The sequence below is a fragment of the Centruroides sculpturatus genome, unplaced genomic scaffold (assembly GCF_000671375.1).
Source record: "Centruroides sculpturatus isolate CEXI.00-Female unplaced genomic scaffold, Cexi_2.0 scaffold138, whole genome shotgun sequence".
In the NCBI taxonomy this organism is placed as follows: Eukaryota; Metazoa; Arthropoda; class Arachnida; order Scorpiones; family Buthidae; genus Centruroides; species Centruroides sculpturatus.
In genome coordinates this window covers 127,776-144,394 of record NW_019384434.1, presented here as the reverse complement: position 1 = coordinate 144,394, position 16,619 = coordinate 127,776, and the positions used below count along the sequence as shown (strand labels likewise).

Here is a 16,619-nt window from a genome sequence, read left to right as displayed (position 1 = left end):
AAAAATTTTTTGATTGAATTCTATTCTTCCTCGTTTTGAATTTACTAATTTTGTTTCTAGTTGTTTTGTGCAGCTTTAGAAAGTCTAGAATAAAAAATAATTAATTAGGCTATAAATCACTTTGTGCGCGCTGATAGAGGACCATGTAGATTATTTGGCCAGAACTCTTGTCTTTTCGAACATTTGAATACTTAAATGTGGGCTACGATTGCGCGTGTCCTCTGGAAGCAAACGGGTATTTTTTTCACTCATTGGATCAGGAACAAGATCGTAGAAGGTATATATTCTAAAACCTTTGACTGGAGTTCTAACCGACGGTGGGGGTGTAGAGGTCAGAACCTTATAATTCCCTAAGAAATAATTATGATTGTGACAGTCAGCCCTGACGAGAGGGGGATAACAGAGTAAAATTCGCTGGACCAGGACATCATTCCACAATTTGTTTTTAAGCCATAAGTCGCCATTTTATTTACAATATTGCTTTAGTAGTAACTATAGTAACGGCTTCGTGGTGTTCTCGAGGCAGAAAAGTCTCGTGAGTACCAAAAATAAAAGTTTCCGTTTTTGTGGGGACCTACAGTGTAAATGGTAGTGAAACACGAAATAAATAATGACTTTTCTGAACTCTATTCACAACGAATTTATTTATTATTAATTAATTAATTATTATTAATATTTATTTATTTTACGAATTTATTTATTATTATTAATATTATTAAGAGATTATATTCTTGTAGATAATTTTTAATACTTTTTACAGTAACATTTGTTATCTGCACACTCGCCAGAGGTTTGGAAGACTCTCTTGCAGAAATTTTTACATTCGCCTGGTACATTACTTATGCATTTTTCACTCCTGTAGCTAATAGCACGACTGCACGTAACTGTAAGCGAAAAATATGACCAATAAAAAGTACTTTGCACAATGTATAAAAAAATAAACGCACAAAGGCCGTACTTACTCATTGTTTGGACGAACATAGTTACAATAAAAAGGCAAAGAAACAATTTCATCTTGCAGATCCTCTTCTACGTTTTGCAGTTTCAGAAATGGATGAAACAAAATACACGCAGGAAAAGTTGGTATTGTATATATACATTACATAAAGCAAATGCTCTACACGCGTATATTGTACAGTACCATTAATGTTTATGAACATCTGTTATGTAAATACGTCTTTATGATAGGCTTATTCAATTTATAAAAGTTTTATTATGAGCTATTACGATATTCGGGATGTTATAAAATTTAATCGGCTACAGAAGATTTACCTGTTATATTCGAAATTACAGTTATAAATAATTAGAGAAGTGGAAAGAAATACAATTTAGATAATAAGAACTACGCTCTCGCTACTTTTACTGTAGATCACAGGTTCTTAACCTTTCTTCACTGGCGTATCACCTGATCCTTCTGTATATTGACTCGTAGCACTAACGAATCCTTCTCGTACAGTACATCACAGGTAGTACGTATACCACTTATTGAGAACTTGCTCTAGATTATTAAAATATGTTTTCATTATTTTCTTATTAAACGGATAATCGGGAGAAATAAACGCATGTTTATGAAATTATTCGTTAGTACAGTGTTACTTTGAAGTATAAATTGTTCAAAATCTTAGTGGCATTCCTTTTATTAACACTTATTTCTATATAAAAACACACTGCAAATTGAAATTATCGTAATTATCTCCGAATATGTAGATGTACAGGTACCTTTTTTACTTTTTTAACTCTCTCTGCCCTTAGAGCACTAAGAGATTTTATTTAGCAAACCCATTATGGGTTTGGTAAATAAAACTTCTCGTTCAAATAATTTTGTTCAACCTCTTATCCAAATATTCTCTATTCAATAGCGGATGCAGAAATATTTTTAGAACGTAGAAAAAGAAATAATATGCTTTATTATCTGAAGTACTCTGTTTTACTCGAGGAAAACCCCAGAAGGGGGATACAGCCGCGCCCTATGCATTCCCCTAAACCCGCTCTTGTATCTAGCCTTCTAAGCTATGAACTGTAGACACGAGAATAGACTTACAAGGTAGAGTTATAGATGAGGGAAAAAGGGTTTTTATACAGGTGGACATAGGGACATGTCTGAATAAGCGGAATACATTTGTAATGTTAGAACGGTAGAGGTACCCTTCGTGTGCTAGGATTTTACACATATCCTCCAAAAGGAAGACGTGAAAGCGAGTTTGTAGAGGTAGGATGGACTGTAATACTGTAAAAATCTTAGGACTGAAGTATATAATACCACACCTAAAAGTTAGAATCTCGGGACAATTAAATATATTTATAAAACTGTAAGCATAAGCTTCTTTTTCGTTCGAAGATAAAAACAGAATTTAATTGATGAGCATCATTTATAATACATTTAACGATATATTGATATGACGTGTTATAAAGGAAGTTATTTTGATAAATTGATCGATAGGAGGGTCCCTTCTCTAATTTATGTAGATTAAACAGGTTAACGGCGTTTTTAACCTTAAACAGATTGATATTCTCTAAAAGTTTCCTTATTATGTAGAAATGATTGTGATAAACTAAACAAAAATCAATTTTTGTATACTTTGTTTAATACAAACATATAACCTATACGAGTAGAAGCAATGCTGACTATTTTACATGTATTTTTTCCCCTTCAACTCTTCACCTTAAAGGGCATTAAAGGCCTCGTTTAATGCTTACTGATTTAATGAGTTTGGCTCGGACCATAATGGAAGTGGTTCGGTAACGAGGAAATTTTTTGAATTATATTTATATAAACTTCACGTGTAGAAGAAACACAAGATATTCACATTCGCTCTTCTCACATCGTCTTTCTTCTACATGCGAATTCTAAATAATCCTCAAGATTGTCTCACAGATGGCAGTTGGCACTCTAATTGGATTACTTTTGTGTATAATTTTAATCCGCACGCGGTGACCGTGGAACCGCCGATTAAAATTATTCGTATATAGAACGAATGTCTCGCTTGCAGCGCCAAAAATACCACAATGGAGCTTCCGCACGTCCCGAAATGTCACCATACCAGCTTTTGTTGAATTTAGACTGTTAAATATCTCCACAGAGCGCATTGAACAGGAATATTTTAAATCACGATCACCCGTTACACTGTACTGTTAACGAGTACACTTTTTTTTTAAATTATAAATAATTTTCTTATTTAAATAATTTTAAAATTATTTTTTAACATTTAAATGAACGATAATTATATTTACAAATAACAAACGTCGCAAACGAATATAAGAAATTGAAAATAAATAGTTTCTAAATTTATTTTTCGTAAGAGGGCGCTCGTTTCCTAGGTGATAATTCAAAACAAACATTAGCGAAGGCATGTGTCGAGTGAAAGGAAAACAGTTTTGTCTTTTTAAATAACGACAACAAAATGTATTAAAGAATGAGATTTAAAACTTATTTGCAGAAAGAACCGAAACATATCCTTTTATGTGGAGAACGTTGCCATTTATTTTAATATTTGATGTGAATTTAATAATTTGAATTATTGAACTACATAATAAGTAGATGTTACTTTTAGTTAAATAATCTACATACGTGTTTATGAGCAAAGTAACTTCTACTCACATAAACGTTTCATAATATATACCTTTAATACTTTTAAAATTGACTAATTTGATAGTTTCTGACATAATACATCATCTATTTTACATTAATTTACCATGTGACAACCTGACATAGTAAATTAATGTATAAAATGTGTTTTTTCTGAAATTTTAACTTTCTCTGTCCTGTGGGTACTATGAGTGCATTTTGGCAAGCCCATTTGCCGGATGTATTTGCTGGGTCCGCGGTAGGGTGGTCGGATGGCGATCGGCATATCCGGTCCGAGTGATCCCAAAAAATTCCCCGAGATTTTTTGACTTGTTCGAATTTGATCTCGGGTCCTCGGAACGGTAGGCTGTTGCCTTAAAACCTCTCGGTCGTCTAGCATTTCTTATAAAGTGGTTTTTGTATGGTAAACTAATGTATAAAAAGATGGAAAGGGAATGTATAGTTTTAATTTAATTTTAAGCCAATATTTAGAACAAATTAAATTTAAAATTTAATTTGGAATTTAAAGATGTCTAATGAAATTAACCACAAATGTTTGTTTTTGTATAAATTTAATACTGGATGCTAAAGGTTTTTTTTCTGTTGTTGTAATTCTGATTTTGTATTAATTCATAGAGAAGTGATGTTTAATTTTGATTAGTATTTGTAGATAATAATGAATCAATTGAGAGACTAATGGCAAATGCTGACAGAATTTGTTTATGTAAATGCAAGTCATCAAAGGAGATGTGATTAAAATGTTTTGAGATTGAATTAAGATTTAGGAAATGAAAAATCTTATGAATTATTTGAATGGCTCCCTTATATGTATTGACACTGTATTTAGTTCTTATTTAACTTTTGAAAGCATTCTTCTTTTAGAACTGCTGATAGTTCCTATGTTATATTTCTAAACAATTTCCTATCAATGTCAGGCTTCAAGTATGGAGTGCAAAAAAGAAATAACAAGAAGGAAATTTTGGTGAGTGTAGCAGTGATAGAATGCTTTGTAAAATATTCTTGAATAGCAAAATCTGAATATGCAAGTGTTGTTATAATGCAAGCACTAATTTCAATACTTTATATTAAATACAAACTAATTCAAACTGACTCCAGATAAATAGGTATATTTTGGATAAAATTAAATAATTACTGAACAATTTGGCAGAAACCAGACTACCAGGCCTCCATTTGTTGTTATATATAATATTTATAAATAAATAAATTGATTTAAATGGTATATATAAATATATTCACCATATATTATCAGTATGGTATATATACCATGCTGTGGTACATTTTGAACATATTTCTACAAATTACAATGTCCTAACAAGTAAGATGCTGTATTAATATTTAAGAATATTTTTAAGTCATAAAACTAAAAACTACAATTTCTTTAATAATTGTGTTACATCATGATATAGTCAGTAGTGTTGCATGGTCAACAACAGAAGAAGTTTATTCCTGTAGCGATGACCATCAACTGTTAGTGTGGAATTTAGTAACAAATGAAACGACAAAATTAGCAACGTTACCCAATGATTTGTATCCGATTGAAATTCAACTCTTTCCCCGTGCCGCCGGTGGTGGTGGAGGGAGGAAACAGAGTTCGTCGGATATATTTGTTGTTACGGCTACTGACGGTAAGAATTAAATTTGGAAAATATTTATTTAATTAATAGTAAAGAGAATTAATCCATATTTTAAGATTTATTGTTTATTTTTTATTTTTAAAAATAATTTCAAATTTACAATTTATTTAATATGTAATAAGTTTATTAAATCTCATATAAAAAACTCCATAAATTTTAAAAACAAAAAAAAGCTTTTGTTTTAATAGTCTACAAAACAAAATAGTACTAGAACTTATTGCTTTCATGTTCTAAGCTTATCTGCATGAGACTTGCAATCATTTTCAGAAATACTTACACTGGTTAAAACAAAAGACGAGCATGTGACTGCTTTCATTGAGAAGTGGCAAAGCATTCTCCATAACCTTGTCAATAAACTTGTTGATTCCATTCCATACAGATGTGCAGCAGTTTTGGCTATTTAAGGAGATCATCCTACAAAAAGTCAGCACAATATTATAAAGAAAACAATTTATTTTTGTTATACAGATGCAGGTATTATTGATCAGCATATTTCTATAAGAACAATAACTGAAAATATGAGAAAAGTTTGGTTCAAATGCATATTTTTTCACATATTACTGTATATTAGTTTCCTTAGTTTCCTGATTTTCTGTAACGGGATTATGTTGATTTAAGTTATCCAGAGCGGCTTGAATCGCGTCGCCAATTGACTGGCGGTGGAGTACGGGAACTGGTTCTTAATAATCTTCTTCGGAGTTCGGCGTGCTTACGGTCGACTTCTGAGTTTCCAATTTATTTTGATCCTTTGGAGGGCTGCACGAAACAGATTGCGGCTTGGTTTTCCCCTCTCGTAGCATCTGTGCAAATGAAGCTGGCTGATTATCATTTTTGACTGCTTGAATGTCGTTGGTTTTCTTATCGGTAAGAGATGTCTCGCTTGCTAGAAGTTGTTCTGCCGAAAGATTTTCAGGTGGAGAGACTGAAAGCGGAGGATCGTCGCTCGTGCAGAGATTTACAGAGCTTGTACTTGTACTGCTGCAAGATGGAAAATGACTCATGCTATCCAAATGATATTTAACTCTGGGAAATTTTCCAAGTCTCTTTATATTACTGTATATTTTACTATATCTCATGTAACAATAACATCTGACATTCAGAACTGTTTGTTGTTGATGATTTTCTATACAACATCTGTTGCTCCTCTAATTGTTTTGACCAGTGTAGAATCAAACCTGCAAGTGTTCCTGAAGATGACTGCAAATTATTTTCTATTTTGTTTTGTATGCCATTAAAGCAAAGCCTTTTTTTTCTGTATTTTAGAAACAAATTTGTTTTTTATTATTATATTGTACTGTATATTAAATACGTAATTCCAATCAGAAATATTTAATGATAATGAACCATACTTATTTATTATTTGCTTTCAGGAAAGTTTTATTTAATCTCAAAATCAGGAAGGATTGAAAAATCAGTTGAAGCTCATCGAGGAGCAGTTTTAGATGGCAGATGGAGTCACGACGGAACTGCACTTGTAACTGGTACTGGACATATTTTAAAAATAAATTATTGCCAGCTTTGCTAGATTATGAAATTTTTGTTTCTAAAAGATAAATTTATTACACTGAAAATATTAATTAAGCAAAGTACAGTAATACCCCGACTTACGCGAATCTGGAGTTACGCGATTTTCAAATCTCATCGATTCGTCTTTTGTTTGAGCACCACGCAACTCTTAATTACTCATTTCCCCCCACACTATTATTCGGCTTACATGTTCGGACGTGTTCGACATATAGCTACAATTTATTTTGTGTTATTTGTATGTATTTATATGCAAAATTATACCCTGACTTACGCGAATTCGACTTACGCGGTTATCACTCGGTCCCACCTGTCGCGTAAGTTCGGGGTATTACTGTAGTACAGAAGGCTGAATTAGTAGAAATTTTGATTTTATTGAATCAGATATTAAAAGGAAACACATAAAATATGTATAACTTGATGATGCATATCAATTAACAAAATTCATCAAGTATTGTTTACTTATTATGATCTTTAATATCATCTAGAGTATAATTTAAGTAAGAGATGTCAACAATTTTAACTACTGCATTTTGACCAATGAACAATTAAAGTTAAAAATACATATTGAAGAAACAAATCACTCACATTTACCAGGAACAAAAATGGTTTTTAATTGCAAAGACGATCTTGTATTTGAGGCTAGTCTTTGTGAAAATACGCTAAAACAGTCAAAACATTCTTTGATGTCGATGCTAGAAATTAAAACCAAATAGTTCATTAATCAAATAATTTGTTAACTGATTTTTTAATATCTCCAACATATATTTCTAATACATAAACACTGTTGGCCAATTTTTAATCAAATTAATCAAACAATTAAAGTGATTAATATTTAAAGTACTGGTTAAAACTGGTAATTGTAACTGATAATAATTGCATGTTATCAGTAACATGTTGAGGCCGACAGCTAGAAAAGAGATCTTAAAAATGCTTATTTAACCAAAGATAATGATAACCAAATTCTAAATTACAATAAATGAAACTTATACTGTATATTTTAACTTATAAATCCCAAAACATATATTTATGATTATAATAAACAGTATATTGTATCTGTTAAACAAAATATCATACTGAATTAAGTATGCTTCTAGCTCAAATACACATTAAATAAATTGTCTCAGATCACAGCTAAATGAAAAGTGCTTATCACAGGACAAGAAAGAACTAAATTCAATTATTCAAATATAAATTTTATTAATATGGGAATGCATTTCAGGTACACAGAACTCCCTCATCAGCCCATTTAAAGATTAGACATATGGCAGTAAACACAATAAATATCTAAAATACTGTAACCTGAAATGCATTTCCATATTAATAAAAGTTATATTTGAATAATTGAGTCTGGTTTCTTCTTGTCCTGATATGTTAAGTCCCTTTTGTATAACTGTGATCTGATAGGTTATTTGTTTAAAATATTATACATTAAATTAATTATAAAGTTGATAAAAATTTAACTATAAATATTCGTTACTTATAAAATACATTTCACATTAAATTTAACACCAAAATAAGCCATGTAAAATATTAATGTTTATTATTGTTCATTGCTGACTTTAATTGAAGGTTTCATAAATAATAAATATCAAGTAATGTTTGTAAAGACTGTAAATTAAAATTACTTTAAAAAAATTAACAATTTATGTAGCAATACAGACAGATTGTTATAATTTTCAAATTTTCTGTATTTCATATTAATGTAAAGCAATTTTAACATATTTAAAAAATTTCTTTAGCCGGCGAAGACGGACAGGTGAAAATATGGTCTCGTACCGGTATGCTGAGATCGACGTTGGCCACAAATAGTATGTCTTACTATATAAAACTAAACATTTTTCATATTAAAAGTTTATAATCATCAATAAATAAACAAACAATATTTTAAAATTTTGTTACAGATATTTCTGTTTATTCAGTTGCTTGGGGTCCTAATTCAGATCAAGTATTGTATACTTTTGGACATCATATGGTGATCAAGCCTTTACAGCCTAAGGCTAAACCATTACAAGTAATTATGTTAAAATTGATTTAAATATTCAAATTGGTTCTTGCAAAATTATTAAAATTATATAACTAATTTTCAAACATAGAATTAACATTAAAAGAATTTTTATTGTTTGATGAGGTTTTCAAGATTTTAGAGTTAATTTAATAGAATGTGAATAATAATTTATTAAAAACCTTAGTTATGATTATCTAATGGAGTAGTATTTTAAATATGTTCTGTAGAACTGCAGAATTCTGTGTAGTCTTTATAAGAAATTCTTTTCATTATTTTTGTTACAAATATTGAAAAATAAAATTTCTGAACTATTTTATTTAATTATAAGAAATTTTATTACTTAGGAAATAAAAAAAAAAGCATTTGCAAAATAATTTTTTCCACACATTCTTTATTATTGCTTAGAATTCAGCAAAAATAGTACAGTAGAGTCTCTATAATCTGACATATATCAGATGTCAGATTACAGTAGATTGTTGGATTACTTGATTTTCTTTGTATATTTGTACTATACAGTAAAAATATGCACATGGTTCACAGATACAGTGCCCAGAGTGTGAAAATGTGGGGTACAAGCTATAAAAAGGAGCATCATACATTATGAAAGAGTTTTAAACTGTATGATTCAACATTGGTGTTCCCACAAAGTGGCTCTGGTTGCACTCAGGGTTAACTTGGCCTTGAAAACAAGGGGTTGTGGTCAACTTATTGCTCATGGGCTGCAATAGTGGCACAACTCCAAAAATCAAGTTTTGAGATAAATGAGTTTGAAGTTTCACCTTGTATTGAAATGCATCATTCACAGGATTCATTGATGGAATAAGTGTTAAATGGTACTAAATGGGTCCGTAAGGGTTCAATTAATAATAATATCATAAAAAATTGTACCCCCTAACCCTCCTTGTTGTTCCCAAGACCAATGTTTTGATATGTGCCACTATTGCTGAATGTTTCTAATACATTATGTTGGACTATCCTGGAGGTTGATGGCTTATGAAACAAGTGTACAGGCAAAAACGTAAGCTTTATTAATGATGTAAATAAATTATTAATGCATGAATGTTCCAATACTACATTATTAATCAACACAATGTAAACAAGAAACAGTGCCACAGAAATCCTTAACTTTATGAAAGTTTCAAAGTGAAACCTATTCTTAGGATTCAAATGTTAGGTTGTTGTAAAATGTTGAATAACATCTTGGTACTGCATTGCTGGTGATCAAACTTTGTAAATCGTCGAATTTCTTCTTTGATATTGGAAGAGGTTTGCTGTATGTTTTTTGAGTGTTACTGAAACAACTGCAAACTTTTTCTGGATCTTGAGGTTTTGATGTTTACAGTTTTAAACTCTGTTTCTTTAAAAGAAGTTTTGTAGAAAAAGCAATCCAATGATTGGTTTTCTACCTTCAGTACAGAAATGTTGTTGAAGAGGACTTTATCATTGTTAGTGTTCACAACAAAATTATGAGATGTCCTATCTGTGAGGTCCTTTACATCAACAAACTCATCGTATCCCACTTCGAACAGTTGGAAGTGGGATACGATGACCTTTTTTTCTTGCATCCTAATTAACGTTGCACATTGCAATGGAATGTAGATTGGACCTGGTTTCAGTGATTGTCGAATAGTTTTTTCTATTACAGAGTGAACACAATCACCTTTGTTTTGTGTGGGTTCCACAATGAGAAATTTGTGTGTTATCCTTTTAATTTGAAATCTTGACATGGCGTACAAGTAACAGGCAACAATGTATTTATTTTTTGCTGTCCGCAGCAATTTTCTGAATACAGTGTTATTTCTAATTCATTTGTTTTGCATGCAGGAGCTTTTTCTTCTAAAAGTTTTAACAAGCATGTTCCAATGTCAGTAGCACCTTTCTTTCTTGCCTATTGTATGAATGACAATTGTGACTTTTTATCAACTGCATGGGCAACAAACAACTTGAAACTGACAGTATACATGCAAGTCAGTCTTTCTCTGTTGCATACATCAACAAGTAGTAACACAAAAATTTTATGTACATCTATAGAGACTCTGCTGTACTTAGGTATAAAGTTTCATAGACCACTAATCTAATTCAAGAATGTGCTTATTATAATTAATGTTAGAATATGAATGTAATGTGTACATATCCACATGTAATGTAGATTTTTATAATGCAATTATAGATTAAATAATTAGATTTTTATGCTGATTTTTTTATAAATGAACAATAGAAAAAGTATGTGAATATTATTTTTTGTAGATGAACATTCTCATTAATTTTTGTAATATAGTAAAACCCCACTAACTCAGACCTGCTAACACAAAGTTTGCATACCTCAGACAAATGTTTTTGAAACAACAATTTAAAATTTGTTTACAATATAAAAATTATAAGTAAACAAGTATTTTCAAAATCCAGAAGTCTCTGCAATACCATGTGTTTTATATTACTGTAGTTAGTAACTACTAAAGACTGTATATTACTATACAGTATATTATACTGTCATAACATTTTTTGAGCTTATTTCTGTAATAATAAATTTGGCAGTAAAATTTTAGCTCAGTGAAACTGTAGAGAGCTGATAGTAATAAATTATTGTATATTATTATTTTCCACATTATTGGAGGAAACACCACACTAACTTGCACTTTCATAAACTTGAACAAACTTCATCTTCTGTTAGTCTGAGTTAATGGTAGTTTACTGTATTTTAATAACATGTAATTAGTAATCATAATTTTTCCTAAACATTATTTATTTACAAGTGAATAATGAAAATAGTAAAAAATAATAAACATATTTAGTGTAAATAATCTTTTTAGTGGAATGCTCATGAGGGATTGATATTAAAAGTATCTTGGAATCCAAATAACAATTTGATTGTATCTGGTGCAGAAGACTGCAGATATAAGGTAATACCATCATAAAGAAAATGTCATTGAAATATAAAATTTAATTAATGAATAATTTCAACACAGATATGGGATTGTTATGGAAGAATACTTTACACGAGTCAAGCTAATGATTATCCCATTACGTCTGTGGCTTGGGCACCTGATGGAGAATTGTTTGCCGTAGGTTCTTTTAATACATTACGTCTCTGTGATAAAATTGGGGTATGTTTAATTTTTATACTATTTTACTGTAATTGCATACATATTTATAATAAGATTGTTGCAGTGGTCATATTCTTTAGATAAACCTCACACTCAGAGTATATTTAGTTTGGCTTGGTCTAGTGATGGCACTCAAGTAGCAGGGGCCTGCGGTAACGGTCATGTGATATTTGCGCATGTAATAGAAAGGTAAAGATGTTTAAATGTTTTTCTATTTAAAATTATTTGTGAATATTTTGAAAATTTTAATTACTTAGGCGATTGGAATGGAAGAGTTTCGAAGCTACTGTAAAAGGAAGAAAAACCATTGTGGTTAGAAATGTAAATAATGATGTAAGTGAAAATCTTGATTTTCGAGATAATATCATAAAAGTGTCACTGGAATATGGACATCTAGTAGTTATAACATCTACACAATGCTATGTTTACAGGTAAATATGCTTATAATTTTATAAAGTGTGTCACATTAACAGTGCCGGATACATATAAATTGCATGCCTTAAAACTTTTTTCTGTGGGAGTTTGTCAAATCTTGTGTCTATGCCAACAATTCATGAACAATTTCTGATCTGAAGACCGCGATTTGATGTGTTTGTGACAGAAGTGGGCTGGAATTATGTAGTAGCATCATAAGCAATTTTGTGGAAAGAGTCTGTGAGTGCTGCCAGAGTTGTGGGGAACATTTGGCAGACACTGTCTTTCACATACAAAAACGACCTAGTACCGAAATAGGTTATAATACTACTTTATATTGAAATAAAAATATATACAGTTCAATGAATTGTGTGTTTTATTTCACAATGAAATTCGGTACTGCCATTGGGACATCTTATATAGCTTGTAAAATAAAATTATAACACTGTAATTTGTTTCCTACTGTAAAATAGCAATTTACATAATTAAATAAATTAAGAAATACAGAAGTATCTGTTCATATATTTTCTCTGCTAGTAAATAATGATTTTAATGTATACAATTGCTAATATTTTGATTTTGATCAAGTTACTGATTATGCAGCTCAACAAATTTAGAACTTTTTTGCAACAGAAAAGTTGAATTTCACAGATTATGGCCACAAAAAATATGCAGCTTGTACAGTTTTTTATTAGCTATTTTATTACTTTAAACATAAAATTTATTTATTTTTATAAGAATTTATACTAAATGCAAATAAAAAAGTTTTGCAGATTTATTTTTACTAAACTATTTGTATTTTGGTTTAATAGTACATAAATCCAAAGAAATTTTAAAAATTTACATTATTTAAATGTATATGTTATTGTGTTAACACAAATGCAGCTCTGAATGAAGCAGTTGGGACCTTAATCAGAACTATAGACCATAGCCTTAGGAGTAAAAATTCAAAGAAACCAGTGGTTTACATGACCTTTATTAAGTGGGAGTTGCGGGTTTGAGTCTCATTTTGGGTCGATTCTTTTCTTCCAGTTTAATCTAAATTAATTAATTAAATATTATAATTAGGTCTATATGACCATTGGTAAAAGAACTGATGACCCTTCGCAAGATATAGCCTCCAAAAATCAGTCTGTGGTATGCTTGTTAAGTGTGCTATAGGCTTAAGTGCTATAGGCTTAAGTGTGCAGCATGACTCCAATTGTACTCTGTGCAGTGTGATTGTATCTCTGGAAGTAGTTCTTGTGTCTCATAAATTTTTAGCCACCTTTAATAAAGTGGAAAAACAGTTGATTTTAGCTTTGTTTTATGAAATAGTTCTGAATTTTTTCACTTTTAAATTTTATCCCATTTTTGAGTGTCTTCAATATTCCAGATAGTCCAATTTTGGGGCCTATATCTTACAAGGGTCACATGTAAGCCATCAGTTCCTTTAACATTTTTACTCCTGTTGGCATGGTCTGCAACTCTGACAAGGTCCAAACTTCCTAATTTAGAGCTGCATTTATACTTGAATGAGGAAATAAATCCTTATTATTTTAAATAAATTTCAAAATAAGAATATTTTTGAATATTCAAGCTTGCCCTTAATAAATTTTATCTGTTAATTAATAAATTAGCTCAGTTACTGACTTGTGAGAATTGCAATATTGCTGATGTGTCCTTTGGTCTCTATATCCTGGTTGATCAAACACATTATTTTGACTATATTTTCTTTTACAAATATTTCAATGGTATTTTAAATCATAATTTTATATCTTTTCATGTTTCTATCCTCAATTTATGTAACAAATATTGTTTAATTACTCCATTCACTAGATTTAGCAATACAACAAAGATTTTTTTTTATTGTTCTCCGAATATTGTAAAAATTGCATGTCAGGAATTAGCTATGTTGAGAATTTTGTTTCTAAGCTAAACTTTATTGAAACAAAGTTTTTACAACACATTATAATTAAAAATAATGGGCAAGAATACATTAAAATGTTATTTGCTTTTCAGTTTTGAAAGGAGTTTGTCATAAGGGGCAATTATCAAAGGTTCTAAGGAATGCTACTGTAGAATGTGATTGAAATAAAGTTATACAGTATATGCATTTGAACATTACTATTGTGTTGAACAATAAATTTATAAAGTGTAGTAACATTTATTTTTCTTATGCATTTGGAAGTTTACAGTATATTGAATAAAAATGAGATAAAATTCGTGAATTGAAAGAAACAAAGTTGTATCTAAAGTATATTATAAAATACAGAAGCTAAGTCATTTTCTTTCTTCTGTTATGTCCAATCTCCAGGAATAAAACAGATTTCTTTGCTGAGACAACCTTTTATTAGAGGCAAATTATTAGAGGCAAAATTAACTGTTTTATATACTTTTGCAAAGGTGTAGCCCAGCAGTACTCGCAGTGCTTGTGGACTATGAAAAGGGGGCACAAGTTATGCAAGGAGTTTCAAACTCTATGATTCAATGTCAGATCAGCACCCCATAAGGTAGTGCTGGTTGCACTTGGGACTAACTTGGCCTTGAAAAGAAGGAATGGGGTTGTAGTCAACATACAACTTAGTTATATGTTGACCATACCCCACAACCTAAGTTGTATGTTGTATGTCAATGAACAAATGTTCATTAGTTTTTTTATATTTGCATAATAGGCTAGAAGTCATAAAAATTTCTGTTGTTTGGGGACCTCTTGGGAATTAAGAAAAGGGCAACTGAGATGAAAAGGGGTGGGCACATGCCCTGATGTAACCTCTGATGAAAGATCACTCTGCAAAGAAAAACTGTTTTATTTCTGGTGATTGGATATAATGGAAGAATGAAGACAACTTAGTTTCTTTTATATTTTATATCGTGAAATATACCTTCTGACATTTTAATTAAAGTATATTATGTTAGCAGCAGTTCTAAATACAGGTAGATAGAGCTTTTAATTCATTATATATGTGTGTTTGAGACTCCTAATAGAATGATTGTCATCACAAGTTGATGTAGTACAAGAAACTCATTACTATCTACAACTTCAGACCTTATATAAAAATCAAATATTGTATAATACAATCAATATCATATATAAAAGAGGTTTCACAAGTCTGTATTTGCATTGAGCTTTGTGTAATTCAAAATTATTGTATTACATATATTAAAGAATGTATGAAATTTCACTTTTTATAATTAGGTTATTTAATTTTTCAGTTTATTAATTACATATATTTCATACTTTAATTAGTACAAAGAATTGGAATACACCACAAATATTTGATTTAAAAGAATGCAATGTAACATTAGTTGTTCAAGCTGAAAGGTAATTTAATATATTTTAAATAATTTCACAAATTTCAATAAAAATTTAATATAATTACATTAGTTTTTTCATAATTGTAGACATTTCTTGTTGATTGATGGAGGAGGTGTTTATTTACATATGTACGATGGCCGCCTTTTATGTTTACCTAAATGGCCAGGAATGCGACCAAATGTTTTAAATAAATTCACTGTGAGTTTGAGTAATGATACGATAGCTGTGAGGGATAAGTCGGATGAGAAATGTAAGTATCAAATTATAATAATTTAATTTACGATAGGGTCTGCTTATTGTAATTATAGATATAATTATAAAATTCGATGAATGAAAGAGTGTGTTTGGGGACCTGTAATAAAATACATTTATGAAATTTTGCATATTGTAATCAGTGTTTTGTTATAATTATAATTACCTTTGAGTAAATGTGAATTTTTAAGCTACTGATCTATTAATTCACACTTCTTTAAAGAAGGAAAATTTTTATTGTGTTAAGGAGGCTCTAAACTTTCAGTATTTGCCAATCACTGAATAATTGTCTTTTGCCAAAGTTTTTGTCATATGGCAAGCACATATATACAGGTAACCCCCGTATAACACGGTACTTCTATAGCACGGATTCGCTCTAACACGGTTCGAGAATTGCTACCATCCCCCGTATAACACGGTACTTTTATAACACAGATTCACTCTGACATAGTTCGAGAAATGGGTAAAACCCTCGTACAACATGAAATGTAATAAATTTTTACATACTTAAGTACTAATAGTTCATGAAAATTATTATTTTCGTGAACTATTAGTACTTAAATATGTAAATTTTCTCTTCTCGCCTTCTGTCGATACACGTGGTCCTTCTCGAAGCTTGTTTCAATGTTGCCAGATGGCGACGCTTCTGCTTCTGATGTTGCCGAATGTTTTTCCCTTATTCCATACTTGCTTTATTCTTCATAAGTGCTTAGCACCATATAAGGAAATTTATAAAGACCTTTTAACTAGAAGCAAGCAATCTAAAATTACATACATTTTGCAAAAGGTAAAGCATGGA

The 16,619-nt window shown here is 30.4% G+C and overlaps 1 protein-coding gene across 2 annotated transcripts in view; it reads left to right on the top strand.

The window, feature by feature from the left end:
* Positions 1–3,312: 3,312 nt before the first annotated feature.
* LOC111619838 (intraflagellar transport protein 80 homolog) overlaps positions 3,313–16,619 on the top strand; it is a 19,283-nt gene continuing 5,976 nt past the window's right edge. For both annotated transcript variants that reach the window (XM_023361656.1, XM_023361657.1), the window contains exons 1-11: positions 3,313–3,450; positions 4,981–5,211; positions 6,591–6,701; positions 8,487–8,555; positions 8,649–8,758; positions 11,563–11,652; positions 11,719–11,856; positions 11,921–12,045; positions 12,114–12,287; positions 15,500–15,574; positions 15,655–15,818. In XM_023361656.1, coding sequence (XP_023217424.1) covers positions 3,414–3,450; positions 4,981–5,211; positions 6,591–6,701; positions 8,487–8,555; positions 8,649–8,758; positions 11,563–11,652; positions 11,719–11,856; positions 11,921–12,045; positions 12,114–12,287; positions 15,500–15,574; positions 15,655–15,818 — 1,324 coding nt within the window. In that variant the 5' untranslated portion in view covers positions 3,313–3,413. The remainder of the gene's footprint in view (positions 3,451–4,980; positions 5,212–6,590; positions 6,702–8,486; positions 8,556–8,648; positions 8,759–11,562; positions 11,653–11,718; positions 11,857–11,920; positions 12,046–12,113; positions 12,288–15,499; positions 15,575–15,654; positions 15,819–16,619) is intronic.